Here is a 23,114-nt window from a genome sequence, read left to right as displayed (position 1 = left end):
CTGATTCTGATGTAGATGATTCTACTCCTTCGGCTTCTCCTCCTGAGGATTTTTCTTTTTCAGAAACTCTTCATTCCATGAGGGAGCATTTTAAATGGGAAGGTCAAGATTTCTCTGATTCCAGGAAGAGGCTTAGGGAATTTTTGTTTCTACCCCAGCATAGGCCTTTAGCTATACCTCCTGTTCTGGATGTGGAGGAAGATGTTTTTGCAGAGGCTTCCCTGAACCCTGATTCTTTGCCTCCTGCCCCAGTTAAACCAGATAGGTATTATAGGGTGCCTGAAGCTCATAAGTATCTTTTTAAGAGTCCTAGGGCAGACCCAGAAACTGTTTCTCAGGGGCCTAAAGGTGTTAAGGCTTCTGTTGTTAAAAATCCTGTTCCTCCTGATAAAGAGGCAAGGGCTTTGGATAGATGGGGAAAGAAGGTTTATACTTCTTCCACTTTAGCCATGAGGGCTTTGAATTCTCAGTTCCACATGTTAAAATACCAAAATTATCTCCTTTCTCAATTGAAGTCTAAGGTGGATGCTCTGGCGGAAGGTATTGAGTGTAAAGAGTTGCAGGATTTAGTACATGTTTCTGAACAGGTGGGTAAGCATTCCTTGCAATGTGGTTTTGATGCTGTACAGGCCTCTTCGAGGGTGGCTGCCACTGGTTCTGTTCTTCGCAGGCACGCCTGGCTGAGGGATCAGAATTTAGCTGAGCATGTTAAGACAAGGATTTTGGATGCTCCGTTACAGTCTGATGTGTTGTTTGGTTCGCCTGTGGAAGCAGTTTTAAAGAAAATGGAGGACAAGGCTAAGTCTATGCAGACTGTTAAAGATTTATTTCAGGTTCAGCCTCAGTTTAGTAGAAATTGGCCTACTAAGGGGTGGACATACCCTTCTTATGATTCCCAGTCTAGGGGTAGGTCTAGACGTGGTAGGGGCAGAGCTCAAGGTTCTTTTAGGCCTAGAACAGGAGTTCACCTGCTCAGTCTTCTGGTGAGGGCAGGGGTCAGTCCTTTCGTAGTTTCCACCCAATGACCTGCCTTTTCAGCTGCCAGAGCCTACTCGTCTGGCAGCACCTTTGGGGGGAAGGCTGGCGCTTTTCAAAGAAAATTGGAGTTTAATTACCCAAGACAGATGGGTATTGGATATCATTCACCACGGTTACAGGTTTTATTTCCATACCTTGCCTCCTTTCAAAGGCATGCCAGACATTCCTCCTCTACAAAGAAAAGAGGCCCACAAGCAAATTTCTCTGTTACTCCAAATAGGGGCCATTCAGCCGGTTCCTGTGCCAGAAAGGGGCCTAGGATTTTATTCTCGCCTGTTCCTAGTACCAAAAAGGGGAACACGTGGAGACCAATTTTGGATTTATCTATCCTCAACACTTATCTGGACATTCCCAAGTTCAAAATGTTGGCGTTACAACAGCTTTTACCTCTGCTGGGCAAAGATCACTGGATGGTAACTTTAGATCTCAAGGAGGCTTACCTTCATGTGCCTATCAGGCTAAGTTGCAGGAAGTATCTGCGTTTTCGGGAATTCCCATTATCAGTTCTCTGCATTGCCCTTTGGCTTATCTACTGCCCAGAGTATTCACAAAGTTCTGGCTCCAGTGATAGCTTACTTCAGGCTAAAAGGAATACAAATCTATCCTTACTTGGGCGACTGCCTGATTCTGGCTCAAGAAAAGGAAGACCTTTTTCAGCATTTGGAATATGTGATAGCAGTGCTAAGATGCCTGGGGTATTCTGTGAACGAAATAAAGTCCAGTCTAGTACCCTCTCAAGACATGTGCTTTCTGGGTGTGAGACTGAATACAGCAACCCAGATGGCCTTTTTAACCCCGGACAAACAAAAGAATCTTTCCCTTTACTTCCATCAACTATCTCTTCAGTCCGGGCTGACTGCAAGGACAGTCCTTCAAGCCTTGGGGTTCATGGCATCTTGTATTCTGGTGCTTCCCAATGCCAAACTGCATATGAGGAAGCTGCAATGGTATCTCAAAATGTATGGACACAGCACTGCCAGGATTTGGACACTGTCATTCAAATAATACCTTGCATTCAAAAGGAATTTTTGTGGTGGGCTCAGGAATGTCACCTAAACAAGGGACTCTCTGTGACCCGGCCAGAGGCGAGTCAGATTCTAACGACAGATGCCTCAGACATAGCTTGGGGAGCTCATCTGAATGGAAAGTGGATACAAGACAAGTGGCCTGCCAGACTACAGCATCTACATATCAACATGAAGGAGATGTTAGCAGTCCAGTTTGCATTAATGGCTTTCAAGGAGTTACTTCTTCCAGGGCAGGTGTTGATTCTAACAGACAACACAACTGTCATGTGGTACATCAACAAACAAGGGGGAACACATTCTTATCCTCTATGCAGGCTAGCAATGATTTTGTGGGAGACTGCGCTCAGCTTGCAACTAAATCTTCAGGCAAGGTTTCTGCCGGGAGCACAGAACTCCTTAGCAGATGTGTTAAGCAGGCAAATCATGGATCCCCACGAGTGGAAACTGGATCTTCATGTATTTGAAATTGACAGTGTCATGGGGAACTCCAGACATAGATCTGTTCGCTTCTCCACTAAACCACCAGCTGCCAAAGTTTTGCACCTAAAAGGTTTCATCACACAGCTTGGAAAGTGGATGCTCTTTCTTTCAGTTGGAAAAATCTTCATGTGTATGCCTTTCCACCTCTGCCTCTCCTCCCAAAGGTACTCCTAAAGGTCAGACAAGACAAGCCAAGGATGATTTTAATAGCTCCAGATTGGCCTCGGCAACACTGGTACCCATTACTGAGGAGTCTGGTAAGGAAGCCTCCATGGCCTTTACCTTTGATTCCACACCTATTGTCTCAGAGGGACGGTCATCTACTCAATGTCAAGCTTCACTCTCTTCATCTAACAGCCTGGCATATTCTGTTTTGAACCACAGCAGGTCTCAACTTCCTCAACAAGTTTTGAATGTGATTATGGAAGCCAGAAGACCTAGTACAAGGAAAGTGTACGCAGAAAAATGGAAGAGATTTTTATTTTGGAGTGCAGCAAAGGATTTGGAGGTTTCTGAGCCTAATTTGAGTGTGGCTCTTCAATATCTTACTGAGTTATTGGACAAAGGTTTGTCTTTCTCTTCCATTAAGATTCATGCTGCAGCAATTTCAGCTCACTATGATTGTGACCCACCATTGTTTTCTCATCCTTTGTTCAAGCAATTTCTTAGAGGGACAAAGAATATAAGACAACCACGTAGAGCACCTACTCCTGCTTGGGATCACAATTTTTTGTTGGAGAAACTTACTCTACAACCTTTTGAGCCTCGGCTACTGCTGAATTGAAATACTTGTCATGGAAGACTGCTTTTGTTGGCCATTACTTCTGCAAGAAGGGTTTCTGAATTGCAGGCCCTTATGGCGGTTGAGCCTTTTTGATTTTCCATAAGGATAGGGTATCATTACGTACTAATCCTTCCTTTATGCCTAAGGTGGTTTCTAGTGTGGCTTTAAACCAAACTATTCATTTGCCTACTTTTTATGCAGATCCCCAAAATAGGGGGGAAAAGATTTTGCACACTTTAGATGTACACAGGCAGTTGCGCTATTATTTAAGCAGGACTAAGGATTTTAGGCAGTCTCAGCAGTTGTTTGTTTCTTTTGCTTTGAGTTCTCAGGGCAAGCCTGTGTCAAAACAAACTATTTCTAAGTGGATTGGGTTCTGCATTGCATTTTGTTATTCCCATCATGGCAAGGAGATTCCAGCTGGGATTAGGCCTCATTCCACTAGGGCTACTGCCACTTCAACAGCATTTCTAAGGGGTGGCAACTAAGGATATTTTGGAGGCAGCTACTTGGAGTTCAGTGCATACTTTCTCTAAGCATTACCACCTTCCTCTCTACTCTAAATCTAGGGCTGGTTTTGCCACGGCTATTTTGCAGGGCATGTTGACAGCTCCTGCTGCTTTATGATTTGCCAGCCTCCCTTACCTCTGCTTTGGGATTCTACCCAAGTGTTAGGACTGCAGCAATGTGGGATGAAGAACATAGTACAGTTTTGTACCTACCATAAATGTAGATGTTCAAAGATCCACATTGCTGCAGTCCAATTTACCCTCCCTCCTTCCCCTCTGTGTTTAGGGGTGGTTGTGTGGGTGGGGTTTGTACTTTTGTAAATTTGTATATATTGTACATATATTTGGTACAGGAGTGTTTGGTTTTTTTTTTTGGTTTTGGCCTTATCTTGTTAGGGTCTTCTGACATCTGGGGCAAGAAAAGACTGAGGATATGACGTCGGTCATGCGCATTTGTACCCTGACGTCCTGACGTCAGACTAATGCGCCTTGACCGACGTCAGCCTTATACTTTGGTATTCGGGCCGACTGGGACAGCGGACTACCCTAGTGTTAGGACTGCAGCAATGTGGATCTTCGAACATCTACATTTATGGTAGGTACAAAACTGTACTTTCCTGATTCTTACAAGTTCCTTTTTAAAAATCCTATTGCAGACCCAGAGACTATTTCACATAGACCCAAGGGCATTAAGGCCTCTACTGCCAAAAACCCTACCCTTCTGGTAGAGACTCCAGGGCGCTGGATAGATGGGGTAAGAAGGTTTACACTTCTGCAACCTTGGCCATTAGGGCCTTAAACTGTCAGTTTCATATGTTAAAGTATCAACAACATATTATTGGATTGCTTAAACTGAAAATGATGTTGATTCCTGACTGTGCTGAAAATAAGGAATTACAGGATTTAATGCATTCTGCTGAACAGGTTGGAAAACATACTTTGCAATGTGGGTTTGAGTCTGTAGAGGCCTCTTGAAGGGCTGCTGTCACTGGGTCTGTACTCAGAAGGCATGCTTGGCTTAAGGAGCAATCTTTGCCTGATCCTGTTAAAGCTAAACTTAGTTGGATGCTCCCTTAAATCAGGACCGCCTGTTTGGCAACAAAGCTGAGGAAGTTCTTAAAAAGATGGAAGATAAAGCTAAATCTATGGAAACTGTTAAAGATTTCTTACAAATTCAGCCTCCAAGATTTAGTAGGCAATGGTCCTCTAAGAATTGGTCCTTTCCTGCTCCTTCCAGGCCTTCTCAATCCAAACCCAGACACAGCAGAAACCCCAAGTTTCAGTCCCAGGGTACGTACAAGACTAAGAAGTGAGGGGCTTCCGCTTCCAAATATGGGAGTAGTAAGAGACCCCCTATGGAAAACTGTCTCAGTGACTTGATTTTAAAACTTCCAAGCACTTCTCAACTGAATGCTCCTTTAGGGGGAAAGATTGGTCTGCAGGCCAAAAACTGGGAACTCATTACCCAGGACAAATGGGTTTTAAATAGTGTCCCAAGGATACAGATTTCATTTCCACACATTACCAACGCCAAAAGGTTGCCCAGATTTACCCCCAAATCAGTGAGCAGAGGCTCAAAAGCAAATGCTCTTTCCTTTAAACATAAAGGCTATTCAAACTGTACCAGAAGAGGAAAAAAGGACAAGGTTTCTACTCAAGACTTTTCCTGGTACCGAGAAAAGACAATTCATGGCGTCCTATTCTAGACCTGTCTACTCTAAACACCTTTTTGGTGATTCCAAAATTCAAGATGCTGATTCTTCACCAGTTGCTTCCTATGCTAGGAAAAGATACCTGGATGGTAACACTCGATTTAAAGGAAGCATACCTGCACATCCCAGTCAGGGAATCTTGCAGAAGATACCTACGCTTCAAAGCAGGCAACATTCACTACCAGTTCTCTGCACTGCCCTTTGGCTTATCTACTGCGCCCAGGGTATTCACAAAGTGCCTAGCCCCAGTCACCACATTTTGCAGGCAAAGAAATATTCAAATATACCCATATCTGGATGATTGTTTAATTCGGGCAGGAAGCCAGGACATACTTCTGAATCATCTGGCATTTGTTCAGAGGGTGCTAACTTGTCTGGCGTACACCATAAATGAAAGGAAATTACACCTGGGACCCTGTCAATAAATCATATTCCTGGGAGCAAGCCTTGAATACAACTTCCCAGATGGCTTTCCTCATGCCAGAGAAATTCATTTGACAACCTACTTCAAACAAGTGGCCACACAAACTTTACTATCTGTAAGGCAAATACAAGCCTCGATGTTCATGGCCTCTTGCATTTTTCTGATACCATATGCAAGACTGCATATGAGGAAAGTACAATGGTGTCAACATTTTCAGGATCTTGAAGCAATGATTCCTATCATACCTTGCCTACGCCTAGAGTTTCTTTGGTGGACAGAGGCCTTCCACCAAAACAAGGGACTACCATTCACACCACCCCCTGCCACCCAAACCCTAACAACAGATGCATCAGATTATGCATGGGGGACTCGCCTGGCAGGGAGGTGCATTCAGGGCAAATGGAACCAAAGTCTAATGCACTTGCATATCAATCAAAAAGAAATGTTAGTTGTACAGCATACTCTGACAGACTTCAAGGATCACATTCTTCCAGGACAGTTAATGGTAAAGACGGACACCACTGTTGTGGTACATAAACAAGCAGGGGGGGGGGGTAAACATTCTTACCCCCTATGCAGACTAGCCATGGCATTGTGGAACACAGCCCTGAGCTACCAAGTGCATCTACAAGCTCCATTCCTGCCAGGAAAACTAAATACACTGGCAGACGAACTAAGCAGAAACCTCATGGACCCACATGAGTGAAAGCTGGAACCAAGGATTTTCAACATGTTGACAAGCAAATGGGGGGAGCCCAGAGAGACCTTTTTGTCTCCACCCATATCTATAAATTGTTCAAATTTTGCACAAGGACTCACCACAAACAAGCTTGGAAAGTGGATGCTCTGTCTTTCAGCTGGAAAAACCTATCAGTGTGTCTTTCCTCCTCTGCCTCTGCTGTCCAAAGTACTACTAAAGATCAAACAAGACAAACCAAGGACGGTTTTGATTGCACCAGACTGGCCATGCCATCACTGGTACCCCTTCCTGCGCAGTGTGTCACTGTTGGCCCCATGGCACCTGTCTCAGACTCCTACCCTATTGTCTCAGCAGGAGAACCAGATTCTGCACCCTCATCTTCATACTCTGAGCCTGGCAGCCTGGCTAATTACCTACTCTCTCCTGTACCTTCCCTCAGTAAACTAGTGATGGATATCTTTTTAGATGCAAGGAGGCCTAGAATTAGAAAATCTTATGCTGAAAAATGGAAAAGATTCTGTGCCTGGAACCAATCTCAAGCGATGAGCACAAGAGTGCCCAATTTACCTCAGATTTTACAATACTTAACTGAGATGCTTCTCAAGGGCCTGTCTTTCTCCTTCATCAAAATTCACACCTCCGCCATTTCAGCTCATTATTACACAGAACCTCCCCTCTTCTCTCATCCACTGATTAAGCAGTTCCTCAGAGGGGCCAAAAATCTATGACTGCCTAGGAGAGCCCTGACTCTAGCCTGGGACCTTAACTTTGTATTGGAAAAGCTCACCCTTCCTCCTTTCGAGCCAGCTGCCACTGCGGATTTAAAATTCCTCTCTTGGAAAACAGCTTTCCTTTTAGCAATCACTTCAGCAAGAAGGGTATCTGAATTACAGGCCCTCATGGCAGTGGAGCCTTTCATCATCTTTCATGCGGACAGGGTGTCCCTCAGGACCAATCCCTCCTTCATGCCCAAGGTGGTATCCAGTGTGGCCCTTAATCAGTCCATTCATTTGCCAACCTTCTTTTCTAACCCACAGAACAAAGGGGAATAGATACTGCACTCCTTAGACGTGCATAGACAACTTAGATTCTACTTGAACAGGACTAAACCTCATAGGAAATCTGACCAACTGCGGGTGGCATTTGCTGCAGGGGCAGAGGGGAAGGCTATTTTAAAGCAAACCATTTCCAAATGGATAGGCCATTGCATTCATTTCTGCTACAAGCACCATGGGAAACCTGTCCCACGGGATCAGACCCCAGTCAACCAGGGCTGCATCTACCTCTACAGCCTTTCTCAGAGGCGTCCGTACCAGGGACATCCTAGAAGCTGCTACCTGGAGTTCAGTGCATACTTTCACCAAGCATTACCATCTGACAGTTTTCTGTAAATCCTGAGCTGGCTTTGCCACTGCAGTCTTGCATGGCCTTATAGCTGGTACTAATGCTATCTAAATTCCTCCTCCCATCCTTAGCTTTGGGAATCTACCCAAATGTGATGACTGCAGCAGTGAAACACGAAGAACATAGTACAGTTGTGTGCACTTACCATAAATGTAGATGTTCGAGTGTATTCACTGTTGCAGTCCTGGTTAACCCTCCCTCCAGCCTCCTTTCTTCTTCTGGCTATACCTCTACTCTATTTTACTATGCTCAAATGCTTTATGGTGTATTTGCTTTTTTGTTGGAGGTATAACCTTGTATATTTATAGATTTAATTGCTTCCCATTAGGGGGGCACCTGACATCTGGGGCAAGAAAAACTGATGTAATGGCGTCAGCTGCATGTTTTATACCCCTGACGTCATGGAAGAAGGAACAGCAACCAACGCAGGACCCAAGACTTTGTTAATCAGGCCGACTGAGGGCTACTGCAAGCAGATACCCCAAATGTGATGACTGCAACAGTGAATACACTCGAACATCTACATTTATGGTAAGTGTACACAACTGTACTTTCTGAAAAGTGTAGTACATGTGCATAACGTGACCATTGACTGTTCACACACTGCTGCACAGTACTCTCATGTCACACTTTTACAGCTGTAAAATCTAGAGATAACTGTTATAATTTTAAATTCTTAATGTAGCACCAACTTTTATGTTTTAGATTCCAGTGGCTCAGGCTGTTCCAGGAGTTGGTCTAGTTCCACCAACTTTCCCAATGGCAATGTCAATCCCTCCCCCAACTTTTAATCCTGCTATCCCACCTCCACCATTTCTACGGACTGGCTTTGCTCCTACACAGCCACCTCCTGGTAAGTGCTCAATAACAGAAAGACAAGTTGTCATTTGAGGTGGCATGGATCTGAGAATAATGTGTGTTGCATTATGAAAAAAGAGTTGTGTAGATCTTGAGTTGATGACATGACTCAAATGTATTATCTCTGCATATGGAAAAGTGTATTATCTCTGTATATGGAAATAAAGTACCAGAGAAAAAAAACTTAAAACAATTAACTTTTACTTTGTGTAATTTTGAATCATGGATACTGAAATATTTGGATCATGATAGTATGATGTATTAAGTGTATTAGTACAACAGCAGTGGTAATCGTCTGAATACCAGTTTTTTTTAGAATTGCTCTGCTGTTTGTTTGAGGAGCAATGTATATTGAATAGGTGTTGTATAACCAATAAGGGAATGTGGTTGATCCAGAATACAGTTTATTTCTAGCTGCAGCTGAACAGCTGCCTTCTTGTAATGATGTACAGAGAATGGCATTGGTAAGTAGAATAAGTGTCAGTGGTGTTGTCTGGAAACGTTCAATGTCTGACACTGTGCACGCAGGTTCAGAAAATGTTCTTAACATGTGGCGTGATTCAGACAGCGATTGTTATGCTCCAGGGCATCAGCTGGAATGGAGCAAGAAGTACAAAAGCACATCAGGGCTCCTGCTTCACATGTGCCACTGTAGTCTCTCTAAATAATGGCTTGCATTAACATTCTGGTAGCATAGCACAGAGGATGAAGACTGTCAGCTGTTAGCTTCATCATGTGTTCTTGATTTATTGCCCATTAACTTCTGTTTGCAAACTGTGTTGCTGTGAGCATGTTTCTTAACCAGACAATTTTGAAGTAAGAAGAGTAATTCCCAGAACGGTTAGAGCCCTTGTCACTGAAGCAAACAATTATTTCAGGAGCTTGAACTTAATAAATTCCACCAAAGCGAAGTTTGAGTCAAAAATAGCCACCCAAGCCAAATACCATCACAAGGTATCTTTAGATGTCCTCCTATTCCAGTGTTGCAGTATTCTACTAGTAGATTTACCCTTCTTCCATTCAGCTTGTCCAGCCAGGTTTCCAAAGCTTTTTCAGTCTCTCATGGTGTGTTGGACATCTGACGTGGAGGCAGGTACGTGGGCCATAAAGGTGACGTCTACACGCACCAGCCCTCAGAACTTTTCAGCCTCCAGCTGTACTCCAGGTGTTGCTGCTACTCGCGTATGTCGGATCTGTTTTGCATTAAAGATAAGTACCTTGTTGGGGCTTTTTTCTTCAGTTCTTTTGTATTTTTGTAGTATATTCATGTCCGGTAAGAGTAAGTGCAACTGTGGTCATTAGATTCTCCATAAAGACACCCACGATCAGTGTCTCTTTTGCCTGGGTAGGGATCACGATTACAAAAACTGTACCATCTGTAAATTGTTCGTCCCCAAGACCCTTTGCCGCTGCTTACAGTCTCTCGACTTATACCTTGAGAACCAGCGCCTAAGACAAATTGCTCTCGGTATGGAAGCCGCCTCCAACACCCCATCCGAGCCACCAAGGAAGAGGGCAAAATCCATGCAGCCTACTACTTCCACTGCGCCTCCCTCTGCCGCTCCTCAACCTGTAGCTGCCATCAGCTTGGCTGAGGACCTGTCTTCCTCCACTGCAGCTACAGCTGGTACCTTACAGAAGGCCACACAATCTAGAGGAGAGACGATACATCCGGGGAGGATGTACTGGCATCTGCTCCAGACACTGGGGTGGGGGGGGGTGGGGGGCAGTACCTTTGATGGGTGCTTTGGATCCAGCCTCCGTCATTTCAATGAATTCTTCCAGGCCTACCACCACCCAGATGCCGGCTAGGCCTTCTAAGAAAAAACAAAAGACCAGACATATTTCTCCGGCACCAGATGCCTTACCTGATTGGCAGACCTTTAGCCAGAGTCTCTACAATGCTTTCTTAGCCCTCAGGACTTCCTCTGAGTTCACCCCTGCGGCTCCACCTCTTCTCAGCCTCAGGCCTTACTTACCTGAAAGAACTGTGAGCCAGTCTGCAGAGGAGGAGGAACTGTCTAACTCCTCAGAGGACTCCCTGACCTACTCTTCCCAAATTCCATCCCCCCTGGGGTATGGATCCCCTGAAGAGGCCTCTGCTGAGCCTGACTCCACAGTGGAAGACCTAACCTTCGGGGACACTGTTAACTTGATGAGAGAACACTTTAAGTGGGAATGCTTAGACATGTCGGATGCACAAAAAAGATTTTATGATCTGATTCAGATGGAATCACCTAATCCGTCACCTATCCCACCTGCCTTCCTAGATGCATTTGCGGTGGCGTCCATTAATCCAGATTCCCAACCACATGCTGCTCGAAGGGTGGATAGATTATACATGGTCCCTGACTCAGATAAATTCATATTTAAGTGCCCCACTGCAGACCCAGACACCATTTCCATTTCTACGGACAGGGCATCCAAACTTCTCCCTACTGCCACTGGTCCTACCTGCAGATAAGGACAGCAAAGCCATGGAGAGGTGGAGAAAAAATATATACACTTTTGCTACCCTAGCTTTTAGGGCAACAAATTATCAGTCTCACATGGCCAAGTACTATCTAGCTCTCCTGGACAAAAACTCCAAAGAGCTTAATGACATTCCTGACTGTGCTGCTAAAGCATCTTTATCTTCCTTACTCGAGCTCGTCTCACAAGTGAACAAGCAATCGCTTAGGTGCGCATACGATGCAGATGAGGCCCCAGCTAGGTCAGCTGCATCAGTATCCGTGCTAAGAAGATATTCCTGGCCACGTCTGCAGCCACTCCCTGATGACTTCAGAGGCTATCTCCTGGATGCCCCCTTGGACCACTCGGCCCTCTCTGGTACTAAGGTGGCTGATCTTTTCAAGTTTCTCAAGCAGAAAGGGAAAGAGCTTCAAGACCTCAAGCATCTCCTTGTCTCTCCAATCCCGAAGTTCCAGATAAACTTCCCAGCGAAGACTCAGTTTATAAGAAAGGCATCAAGGCCTTCAGCCCTCCTAGGTCTAGAAGGCCTCCCAGGAGACGAACTGCCCAGCCAAGGACTTCTCAGGCCTCTGGCCAGTGGCCTTCCTTTCCAAACAGGGCAGGCAGTGTCTTGACTGCCCTGCCACATTTCCTCCCCCACCTCCTACCCACCACCCCCTTGTCCACCCGTCTCTCTCTGTCTCCCTTCTTGGTCCCTGGTAACATCAGACAAATGGGTTTTGTCCGTCCTGAAGGATGGATAAGTTTGACTTGGATCACTCCACCTCCAAGACTGCCTATTCCACCCTCTCCCACATCTCAATGGTCCCTCCTACACCAGGTCTTAACCTGCTGCTGCAAGGCACCATAGAATCAGCCCCACCCCTGCTTGAGGGAAGGGTTTCTACTCAAGAAGTTTTCTGGTGCCCAGGAAGGAAGGGCCATGGAGGCCCATCCTAGATCTCTCCCACCTCAACCTCTTCTTAAAGGTGCCCTCCTTCAGGATGCTCACCTTACCCACTCTCTTTCCCCTCATTCTCCCTCAGGCCTTCATGGTAGCCCTGGATATAAAGGAGTCCTATTGTCACATTCCAATAAAACCTACCTCCAGGAAATATCTCTTATTCATAGTAGGCTCTTCTCACTTTCAGTTCTATGCCTTGCCTTTTGGGGTCTGCACTGCTCCAAGGGTATTTACAAAGTGCCTAGCCCCAGTAATTGCCTACTGCAGAACAAGGGGAATACAAATATTCCCATACCAAGACGACCTACTCATTCAAGCAGCAGATAGACCTCCTTGGTCACACCAAGGACCTCCTGCTACTGCTACAGTCTCTTAAGGTTCCTGATAAATTTTCCAAAGTCCCAACTCCATCCTACACTGGACATGTCTTCCTGTGATGCAGAATCAGGAGACCCGGAGGAAAAGGTGGTGTGTCTCTACCATCACTTTGTCTGCCCTCCATTCATCAGCTCGGACTGCGAGGGAATTCCTAAGACTGCTAGGGTACATGACAGCTACTATCCCCATGTTACCCCTAGCGAGGTTACACATGAGAAAATTTCAGTGGTACCTACGCTCGGAGTGGACCCAGCACTCACATCCTCTAGAGTCCAGGGTCCCACTTCTCCCCTGTCTTCACCAAGAATTAAAATGATGGCTTGCCTTTGTTGCCCAGAATCCAGGCCTGCCCCTGCAAATGCCCCCTTCTCAGATCATGCACACAGATGCCTCAGATCTGGGGCCAACTCTAGGTCCAAGGACAGTGCAAGGTTTGTGGACAGACAAACACAAACAAGTGCACATCAGTATCAGGGAAATGACAGCAATACTCCTCGCCCTGCAGGCCATCCAGACTTACCTCTAACAGGGCCTTCTAAAGATCTTGACAAGCAACACCACAGTGATGTGGTACCTAAACAAGCAAGGAGGGACAAAGCCCTACCTTCTATGCAGACTAGCTCTACAGGTATGGGATCTGACCATCTCTCATGGACTCGCCCTCCAGTCAGCCTACATTCCGTCCCAGCACAGCTCTCAGGCAGACTCACTAAGCAGAACCATATCAGGCAGCCACGAATGGATGCTGTCAAGGGAGGTGTTCCTAGATCTGGTCCACAGGTGGGGTATTCCACAGATAGACCTGTTCACCTCCTCCATAAACAGGCAACTCCAGAGCTACTGCTCCAGAACTCATGACCCGAAGGCATTGCAAACAGACGCCTTCTCAATGTCATGGAGGGGGAAGTTCCTGTATGCCTTCACCCCCCCCCCCCCTTCCCTCTGATTCAGAGGGTCCTACTAAAAATTCAGCATGTCTCATCGGAAATCTTGCTGGTGACTCCCTATTGGCCAAGGCAGCACTGGTTCCCTCTTTTTCTTCATCTGTCCAAGGGCAATCACCACAAGTTACCCCACCTCCAGTTGACATACTCACACAACGCAAGGGGACGCAGATACACCCACAGTGGTGGTCTCTGCACCTCTCCCTGTGGCAGGTAGGATTTTGATTCCCTTCAGACACCTGTACAACGAGGAAGTGCTTTCAGTCTTACAGGAGGCCAGGAAACCCAACACAAGAAAATCTTATCTCTCCTAATGGAAAAGGTTCTCTTTCAGGTGTCATAAAAGACAGATGATGCTGCTGGACAGTGACTTGCCTCTGATTCTGTCTTACCTGTGTGAACTCTTTAAGACAGGCTTCTCATACTCCTCTTTACAAGCACACCTGGCTGCCATGTTTGCCTGCCTGCCTATGGACCCTCCGCTGGCATCCAGCGTGCCAGCCAAACTCTTCCTAAAGGGGGTTCTGCACCTAAGACCTCCCAGGAAACAGTCTCCTCCTCCCTGGGATCTTAAATATGTGCTAGAAAAACTCACTTTACTACTCTTTGAACCGGCTGACAGGGCCGCCTTAAAGAGACTTTGTATAGCATTTACTGCTATATTTCTCTTAAACCTATTCTCAATTCACGTAGATTATTTAAGTGATGCAGTACTATATGTGTTGTTCTGACATTTGCTATGTATAGCATTTACTGCTGTAAATCTATATTTTTCTGTTTTTACATGTTAATATGTTCGTTACAGGATCCCATATCTATTTGCAGACATATGCATAATATTCTGCTTAATTGATTTGGTGGCTGTGGACTATAGTACTGTTCCTGATTGGTTGCTGTGCCTTTTTAAACATTTTTTAATTCTCTTTTGGGCTGATGAAGCGATATTGTATATATATCATGAAAGCGCTTATCTGTATTAAATTGATTTTTATTGGACTAACCTCCCGTGCATCTGGTCTGCACATTTTTACTTTACTTATTTTGTTTTCCAGTGTTGTGCATACCAGTTTATCCACGAGTCCAGTGGATTTGTTTTGTTTGGCACCACGTAATGATTCTGTCCTTTTTCACTTTTTTCTTAGGACTGACCCATCTTGTTTTCTCAGTTTTTGTGTAACACATGGTCTCGAGGATGGCTGTTGGTATGTTTGCTGTTTGGAAAGTGCCCAAAGACGTATGTTGGCAAAAGAGCTTATTGACTTGCCACAACAGCCTCACAGATTCATAGGTGTTTATTAGGCTAATGGCCACAAGGACCTTTTTAAGCCTAGCCATGCATCCCAAATCTTTGGCAAGTACACATCCCCTTGGTAAGTGTAAGCAGAGGCTTGGGAGATTAAATATTTACAAGCAGTGGTGTGGGAAATGAGCAATTTACAAGCTGCCTGTGTCAATTAGAAACATAGTTGCCAAACCAGGGAAGAATTTCCTGTTCCCCATCCAGCTGTCCAAGTTGCAGTTGAATTGAGTTAGGGAGGAACTCTGCTTTACGTTGCTAGGGAAGTCTGTTCCAGAGAAGGGGTAGTCTCTTGGATGTATACTCGTTTTTCCAGCAGGTACTATTTATACCAGACAAGGTTTAAGTCTTTGGAGTGAGTAATTATGGTGCTGTTTGTTTTGCAGGTATTCAGGAGGTCCGTTAGGGTGAGGCATCACAATGGCTTGTATGCCAGGCATAGCTCTCCCCTCAACAGCCTATAGGATAGGCAGTATTAATATCCTTCTATTCCTATGTTGCAGTATTCTTGACATGGGATTTTCCACCTCAGGCGACCCCGTACGTCGGCTCCTATACAAAAGCTTCAGTTTAGCTGTTGTAGCTGCGTGGGACATCACAAGTAGGGCCATAAACCAGGGACCTTAAATGTGACATCTGCACGCACAGACCCCAGAACTTTTCAGCCGCAGATGACCAAAGTATCATGTTCTTAGCTCCTTCACTGCAAGACGTCTAAAAGCTCAGTACCCTGTTGGGGTTTTCTTCTTTAATTTCTTGCTAAAGCTTGGTTTGTTGTAGCAATCCTTAGCCGATGTCAGCAAAAAAGGGTAAATGCCGATGCGGGCGCCAGATATTCCATAAAGACATGCACGACTGCTGGGTTTTTTGCTTAGGCCGGGAGCACTATCACAACTCTTGCTCCATCTGCCAATCTTTTGTTCCTAAAACCCTTCTCAGCCATCTTGCCTCATAAATCTCTACCTGGAAAACCAATGGCTTAAAAATTAGCTCTTAGGATGGATCCCGTCTCGGAGGCCTCGGCTGAACCTCTGAGAAAGAAGGCCAAGTTTCCTAGGCCCTCTTCCTCTGCCGCTCTGCTATCGAATGCCCCACCAGCTACCAATTTAGGAGTTGAGGGATTTCCGGACCTGTCGACTTCGGCAACCTTAGAGGAAGCCGCTTCACATTTGACTACCGGCACATCTCCAGAGCCAACCCAGACACTGGCTACCGCCGAGGTAGAGGAGGAACCAGACACAGCTGGGCCTCCAGCTGGGATCCCTCCACCAGACACTGCTACTGTTAGCCAGACATCCGACTCCAGGCCTACTCCTAAGTCTTTCCCAGTCAAAAAGAAAAAAAAAAAACTAAACATCTGGCTACACTCGCAGAAAGCCTGCCAGATTGGCAGTCCTTCACCTCTTCCTTAATGCAGGCCTTTCTGGCTCTTAGGCCCTCAGCCTCTTCTCCAGGTACCCTTCCTCTGCTTAGCCCTAGGCCTTCTTATGCCTTTTCCCTTCCACCACTTGCCTCACGTGAGAGGGAAGGAGAGCAAGAAAATTAATCTCTTCTGAGGAATCCATTTCTTGCACTTCCCAAATTGCCTCCCCTCAAGAGTACTTTTCACCAGATGATGAATCTATTGAGGGAGACTCCACCCAGAGGATATCATCTTTGGAGAAACCAGGACTGAAGGTCAGCAGGGCTAAGACAGAATATATGTGTGTAAATGAGAGGGAGGGTAGAGGAATGGTGAGGATGCAGGGAGTAGAGTTGGTAAAAGTGGACGAGTTTAAGTACTTGGGATCAACAGTTCAGAGTAATGGTGAATGTGGAAGAGTACAGGCAGGGTGGAATGGGTGGAGAAGTGTGTCAGGAGTGATTTGTGACAGACTGGTACCAGTAAGAGTGAAAGGGAAGGTCTACAAGACAGTAAGTGGGACCAGCTATGGTATATGGGTTGGAGACCGTGGCATTGACAAAAAGGCAGGAGTCAGAGCTGGATGTGGCAGAGTTAAAGATGTTAAGATTTGCAATCGGTGTGACTAGGATGGATAGGATTAGGAATCAGTATATTAGAGGGTTAGCTCATGTTGGACAGTTTGGAGACAAAGCAAGAGAGACGAGATTGCGTTGGTTTGGACTTGTGCTGAGGAGGGATGATGGGTATATTGGGAAAAAGATGCTAAGGATGGAGCTGCCAGGTAAGAGGAAAAGAGGAAGGCCTAAGATAAGGTTTATGGACGTGGTGAGAGAAGACATGCCGGTGGTTGGTGTGACAGAGCAAGATACAGAGGATAGGAAGAAATGGAAAGAGATGATCCACTGTGGAGACCCCTAACAGGAAAAGCCGAAAGATAAGTGGAATCCCCCTCCCCTTCTGCCATTCCACTTGTCATCCCTGCCTACTTTAGATGCCTTTGCATCTGTATCAAAGACACCAGATTCTCAGCCACCTGCCCCTAAGAGGCCAGACTGCTTCTACAAGGTGCCTGATGACCAAAACTTCTTAGTCAAGCCTCCCTTGGCAGATCCTGCTGGGATTGCCATCTCACCAGATAGATAAGCAGTCCAGACTCATTCATTCTGCCTCTCTCTTACCTACGAACAAAGACAGCAAAACAATGGTTAGAATTGGAAAGAAGGTCTTCACCTCTTCCACACTGGCTTTTAGAGCCATCAGCTATCAAACCCATATAACTAAATATGCTTTGGACCTGGTTTCTCAAGCCACTACTCTGCTGGCTGCTACTCCTGACTGCCTCACAAAAGCTGATATCTCTTCCAAACTTTCTCTGGCTGCCCAAGTAGCCAGACACTCAATTAGATGCAGCTGTGATGCTGCAGAAGCCTCTACACGCTCTGCAGCATCTGCCTCTTTTTTTCAGGAGATACTCCTGGCTTAGTCTGCAGCATTTACTTGATGACTTAGTCTAAGGTCTTAGATGCCCCTCTGGGCCTTAATTTCCTGTTTGCAAGCAATCAGTGGACCTGTTTAAAAAATCTACAGGAAAAGACTAAGGAATTGCAAGACTTCAAGCATCTGCTGGTGTCCCCAATTCCCAAATATTACAGGAATTACCCTGCCAAGGCCACATTTGTCAGACGAAACCCACCCTCTGCTGATCCTACCTCTTCCAGACAGAGGAGGAACCAAAAGGCAAACCCCTACCAGACCAACTGCCTCTCAGCCTTCCTCTAGACGGCCCTTTCAAGGACCCAACAATGCATAACTGCGTTGCCCCCCCCCTTCCCCTTTCTACCCGCCTCTCCCACTGTATCCCCTTTTGGAAAACCATCACCACAGACAGATGGGTTCTGGCTATTATCCAAAAAGGATACTTCCTCTCCTGGAAAGAAAGGCCACCCTTAAGGGGTGTCCCCTTTCCCCCAAAAAATCAGACACCTCTTCCCACAGATCCTGACAGAACTTCTGAACTTGGGCACCATAGAACCTGTCCCCCCAGGACAGTAAGGAAAGGGTTTCTATTAAAGACTTTTCCTGGTCCCCCAAAAAGGATGGACCACGGAGACCCATTCTATACCTTTTCTTCTTAAATCTATTCTTAAGTGCCCACCTTCAGAATGTCGTTCCTTCGAAATTTGTTTCCTCTCATTCCAGCCAAGGCTTTCATGGCCACACTGGACCTGAAAGAAGCGTACTTGCACAGTACCCATTCTACCCTCCCACAGAAAATTTTTACATTTCTCTGGACCCTCCTCTCATTTCCAGTTTATTGCTTTGCTCTTTGGTTTGTTCACTGTCCCCAGTGTGTTCACAAAATGTCTGGCACCGGCCATTGTCTATTGCAGAACACAGATGATTCAGATTTATCCTTACCTAGATGACATTCTGATCCTAGCAGACTGCAAAGAAACCCTATTAATCCAGCTAGAGTTCACCATGTGCCTACTACAAAATCTGGGGTTCACCCTCATCCTCCCAAAATCACCCTTGACACCAGAACAAGACAAAATATTTCTGGGTTGCAGAATCAAAACAAACATAATGAAAGCCTTCCTTCCTCAGATCAAGTTCAGCTCTTTGACCTCCCATTTCAAAGCCCTGCTGCAGACCCAAATAGTAACTGCAAGGCAATTTCTAAGGACCCTGGGCCTAATGGCAGCCACCGTCTCCATGCTTCCTCTAGCCAGAATGCACATACGAAAGTTACAGTGGTATCTAAAAAATGTTTGGTCTCAACACCAACATCCTCTAGAGCAAGAAATCACTCTCCTGCCCTGCCTAAAGGCAGATGTAATTTGGTGGATTCAGCAAGTCCATTTCAACCCGGGCCTTCCACTGCAGCCTCCCATCCCAACCCAAGTTATGCATACAGATGCTTCAGACTCAGGATGGGGAGTCATAATGGCATCCTACAGGGTCCAAGCAAAGTGGCACCCTTCCTTAAGGAACAAACATATCAACATGAAGGAAATGACAGCATTCCTTCTAGCGCTAAAAACCTTCAGCCCTTCCTACTACCAGGTGTTCTCCTAATAACAACAGACAACATCACAGTTATGTGGTACATCAACAAGCAGGGGGGAACAAAAGCGTACCACCTGTGCAGACTAAACTCACTGATATGAGACCTAGCCTCTCAACACAACTTGTCCCTGCAGGCATCCTACATCTCCTCACAGGACAACAAACAGATCTTCTAAGCAGGGCATCCTCTCCACAACACGAATGGATGTTGGACAGGAATGTATTCCTAGACATTGTCCACCACTGAGGCACTCCTCAAGTAGACTTGTTTGCCTCCCCTCAGAACAGACAACTGCAGACCTTCTGCTCCAAGACCTACTCCCCTCTAGCTTGGAGAGTAGATGCTTTCAGCATTTCTTGAAAGGGAAGGTTTCTATATGCTTTTCCTCCCTTTCCACTGATTCAGAAAGTCCTCCTGAAAATCAGGAAAGACAAACCAAAAATCTTGTTGGTGACTCCCTACTGGCCAAGACATAGGTTCATAGGTAGGTACTAAGCTATCGGCCCTGGGGCCTATACAAGCCCAGCCAAAAAGGTACCCTGGCGTTTGCCACCCAAGAAAATTATTTTCCTGTGCCACTGTCGAGCAGAGCCACAGAGGTGATCCACGGGGTGAATTTCTCATTTCCCATCCAATCAAGAGGCAGGCTGAAGTTGCAGAAAGGTGAACCAGCACTGGTTTCCCCTACTTCACAGTCTAGCCAAGGCAGTCACCACAAGTTACCCCACAAGGTGGACCTTCTGACACAACAAAAGGGAACCCTCATCCACCCACACTTGCAGATGTTGTCACTGACACTGTGGGTGATGAACTTCTAATTCCCTTCAGGCACCACTACTCAGAGGATGTGCTTTCAGTCCTGAGGGAGGCCAGGAAACCTACTACAAGAAAATCATACTTAGCTAAATGGGAAACATTTTAAAACTGGTGTCTGGACAAGGGTAGGGATCCATGCATAGCAGATCCCCCCCTAGTTCTTGCTTGTGTGTGTGTGTCAGCTAGTAAAGGGCTAGACCCTCCCCTGCTAGCCAGGCTCGATGTGAAGCTATTCTTAAAAGGGGTTTTACACATCAGACCTCCTAGCAAGCCCATCCCACCACCCCGAGACCCTAACTTAATTCTGGAAAAACTAACCCAGTCTCAATTTGAACCTGCTAGTGCAGCTACTCTGTAGATGTGCACATGGAAGACAGTACTGCTAGTGGCCATAACTTAAGCCAGAAGGGTGTCTGAATTACAGGTCCTAATGGCCTGCCCTCCATACACTACCTTTCCACAAGGATATGGGAACACTTAGAACTAACCCTTCCTTCATGCTAAAGGTGGTCAATGATCTGTCCTTAAACCAATCTGTTCATCTTCCCATCTTCTATCCCTCTCCTACCAATGACTGTGAAAGAATACTTCACTCCCTGGATGTACACAGACAGCTATGATTTTACCTAGACAAAACAAAATCCATTAGAAAATCCAGTCACCTCTGTTTCCTTCCACCCCCGGGCCCTGGGCAAGGCAGTCTCCAAACAAACCATCGCATGTTGGATTAGGAAAGCCATTTGCCTCTGCTACTCACACCATGGCAAAAACCTCACACAGGGAGTCAAAGCTCACTCCACCAGAGCAGTGGCAGCCTCCAAAGCCTTTTTAAATGGCCTGGACACCACTTCCATACTGGAAGCAGCCACATGGTCCACCATTCACACTTTCACCAACCACTACAAGTTAGACAATGTCTCCAGAGCACGGGCAGGATTTGCCGGGGCAATCCTGCAGAGCTTTGTGGAATCAGCCTCTTCTACCTCCACCCTTCCTTCTAACTAAGCTGTGGTACTCTCCCACACCAAGAATACAACAACATAGGACTAGAAAGACATAGAATAGTTGTGTAAAATCTTACCATAACCATAGATGTCCTTCTCTTCTGTGTTGCACTATTCCTTCCCACCCACCAAAACCCCTTTATCCTTTTCTGTCTCTCATTCACTCATATCCTCAGATCTCTTGGGGTCTACACCCTATCCTGTGACCTATGCAACCACATAAGGGATCCTTGACCCTGTGACTGACATCACTGGCTACTCCTCCTGCTGGGCCCTCAAATTCTGATGTCTATGTATGCAGACGTCACATTTAAGGTCCCTGGTTTAAGGCCTGTGTGTGATGTCCCACACAGCTACAACAGCTAAGCTGAAGCTTTTGTATAGGAGCCAACATACAGGTCGCCTGAGGAGAAAAATCCTGCACCAAGAATACTGCAGCATGGAAGAGAAAGACATCTATGATTATTGTAAGATTTTACACAACTGTTCTTTTCACCTGTCTATGCTTCTTTAGTATATTGGGTTTTAGCCAAGTAGAGTTTCCTGGATAATGTTAAGGAGACTACAGTGAAGAGACTTGCTGTCTTCAGTAAATTTTTTATAGTCTTCTGCATCTTTGTTGCCAGCGACACTTAGGCAAAACCAGAGGCTACGTGAATTTTGCTGCTTATGACCATCTTATGAACAGCTTCATAAACGCCTTTATAAGAGGCCTCATATTAGACCACATTGGACCTTAAGAAAGAAGGGCAAGGTATTTTCAGTCATAGAGGGGCTTGTACAGTCCTCCTCCTCCCATGTTTTAGCTCCTTTAGGTCATCCCAAGACTTTTCAGTTGAAAGTAACTTTAATATAGCTAGGTGTACACGAGAAGGCAGAAAATCCTGGAAAATTGCTGGAGACCTTTCACGTTGGTCACACACAGCTTTTGAATACCCCCTGAGTTGAGTGTCCTCCTGTAGTACTTAACTGATGGAATTTCTTCCTCTTATACCCCTATCAAGCACATTTTTAAAAATCTCTTCTAGTCTTGCTCTGTGATTTACATGTAGTGAGTTATTCGCTAGACTAAGAAGGCATGCTCAGCCTTTGCACTTGCTAGTGCTTTTTTTGATACTTACACTGTTTTAATGTCAGTCCTTACACACACACACACACACACACACACAAAGATCACATACTCAATGCCATTGCCATTTTTGCCTTCATAATACTTGCCTATTATTACATTATAAGCCATTAGCTGCACTAGTACTGTTAGTAAGAGGTGTACAGCATTGAAGCATTACCACAGATGATGCTTTTGTATTCCACACACCTTCAGCAGAGAAAATTCGTGACATGTACATCACTGAGAAAGACTATTTTTTAACACGTTTATTACATTATCACATTTTAAATAACATGAGTTTACTTATGTTATCAGAAAAAAAAAAGATAAGTTTCCATTATTCAAAGACAAAATAAATCACCAAAGCAGTTAAAGGACTTCAAAGCACCAGAAATACAGTCCAAAAAGTAAAACAAAAGGCCAACGCCCTCCACTAAAGAAGTTTAATAAAGTAAAGCTTTCAAGTAAAAGTTATTCATCATCCTTATAAGGATGCTAGTAATAAAAGGCATCTTAAGACTGACATATATATAAAATGTGCACTATTCCTTGTTATAATTGTGTCCGTTGTAGTGATGTGCACTGATAGATTCTTTAAACATCGTGTAAGTGGAGAAAATTTCTCCTTTAGAGCAAGAGCGACCTGTACTACTGAAAATGTGGTATACTTCACTCATTGAATGCAATGTAATTGTTTCTATATTGGTAAAACCAATAAAAAACTACAAGATAGAAAG

General features: G+C 45.3%; 1 protein-coding gene across 1 annotated transcript in view; it reads left to right on the top strand.

Annotated features, from left to right (window-relative positions):
* The window catches only part of SCAF8 (SR-related CTD associated factor 8), a 1,875,331-nt gene that overhangs the window by 1,480,921 nt on the left and 371,296 nt on the right, over window positions 1-23,114 (top strand). Inside the window, exon 19 of the mRNA XM_044063383.1 lies at window positions 8,785-8,932. Within this exon, the coding sequence (XP_043919318.1) occupies window positions 8,785-8,932 (148 nt within the window). The remainder of the gene's footprint in view (window positions 1-8,784; window positions 8,933-23,114) is intronic.

The sequence above is a fragment of the Protopterus annectens genome, chromosome 1.part0, assembly GCF_019279795.1.
Source record: "Protopterus annectens isolate FY-2018-M chromosome 1.part0, PAN1.0, whole genome shotgun sequence".
Lineage (NCBI taxonomy): Eukaryota > Metazoa > Chordata > Ceratodontiformes > Protopteridae > Protopterus > Protopterus annectens.
The sequence above is the reverse complement of the archived record's forward strand: the minus strand, read 5'-3'. Positions and strand labels throughout refer to the sequence as shown.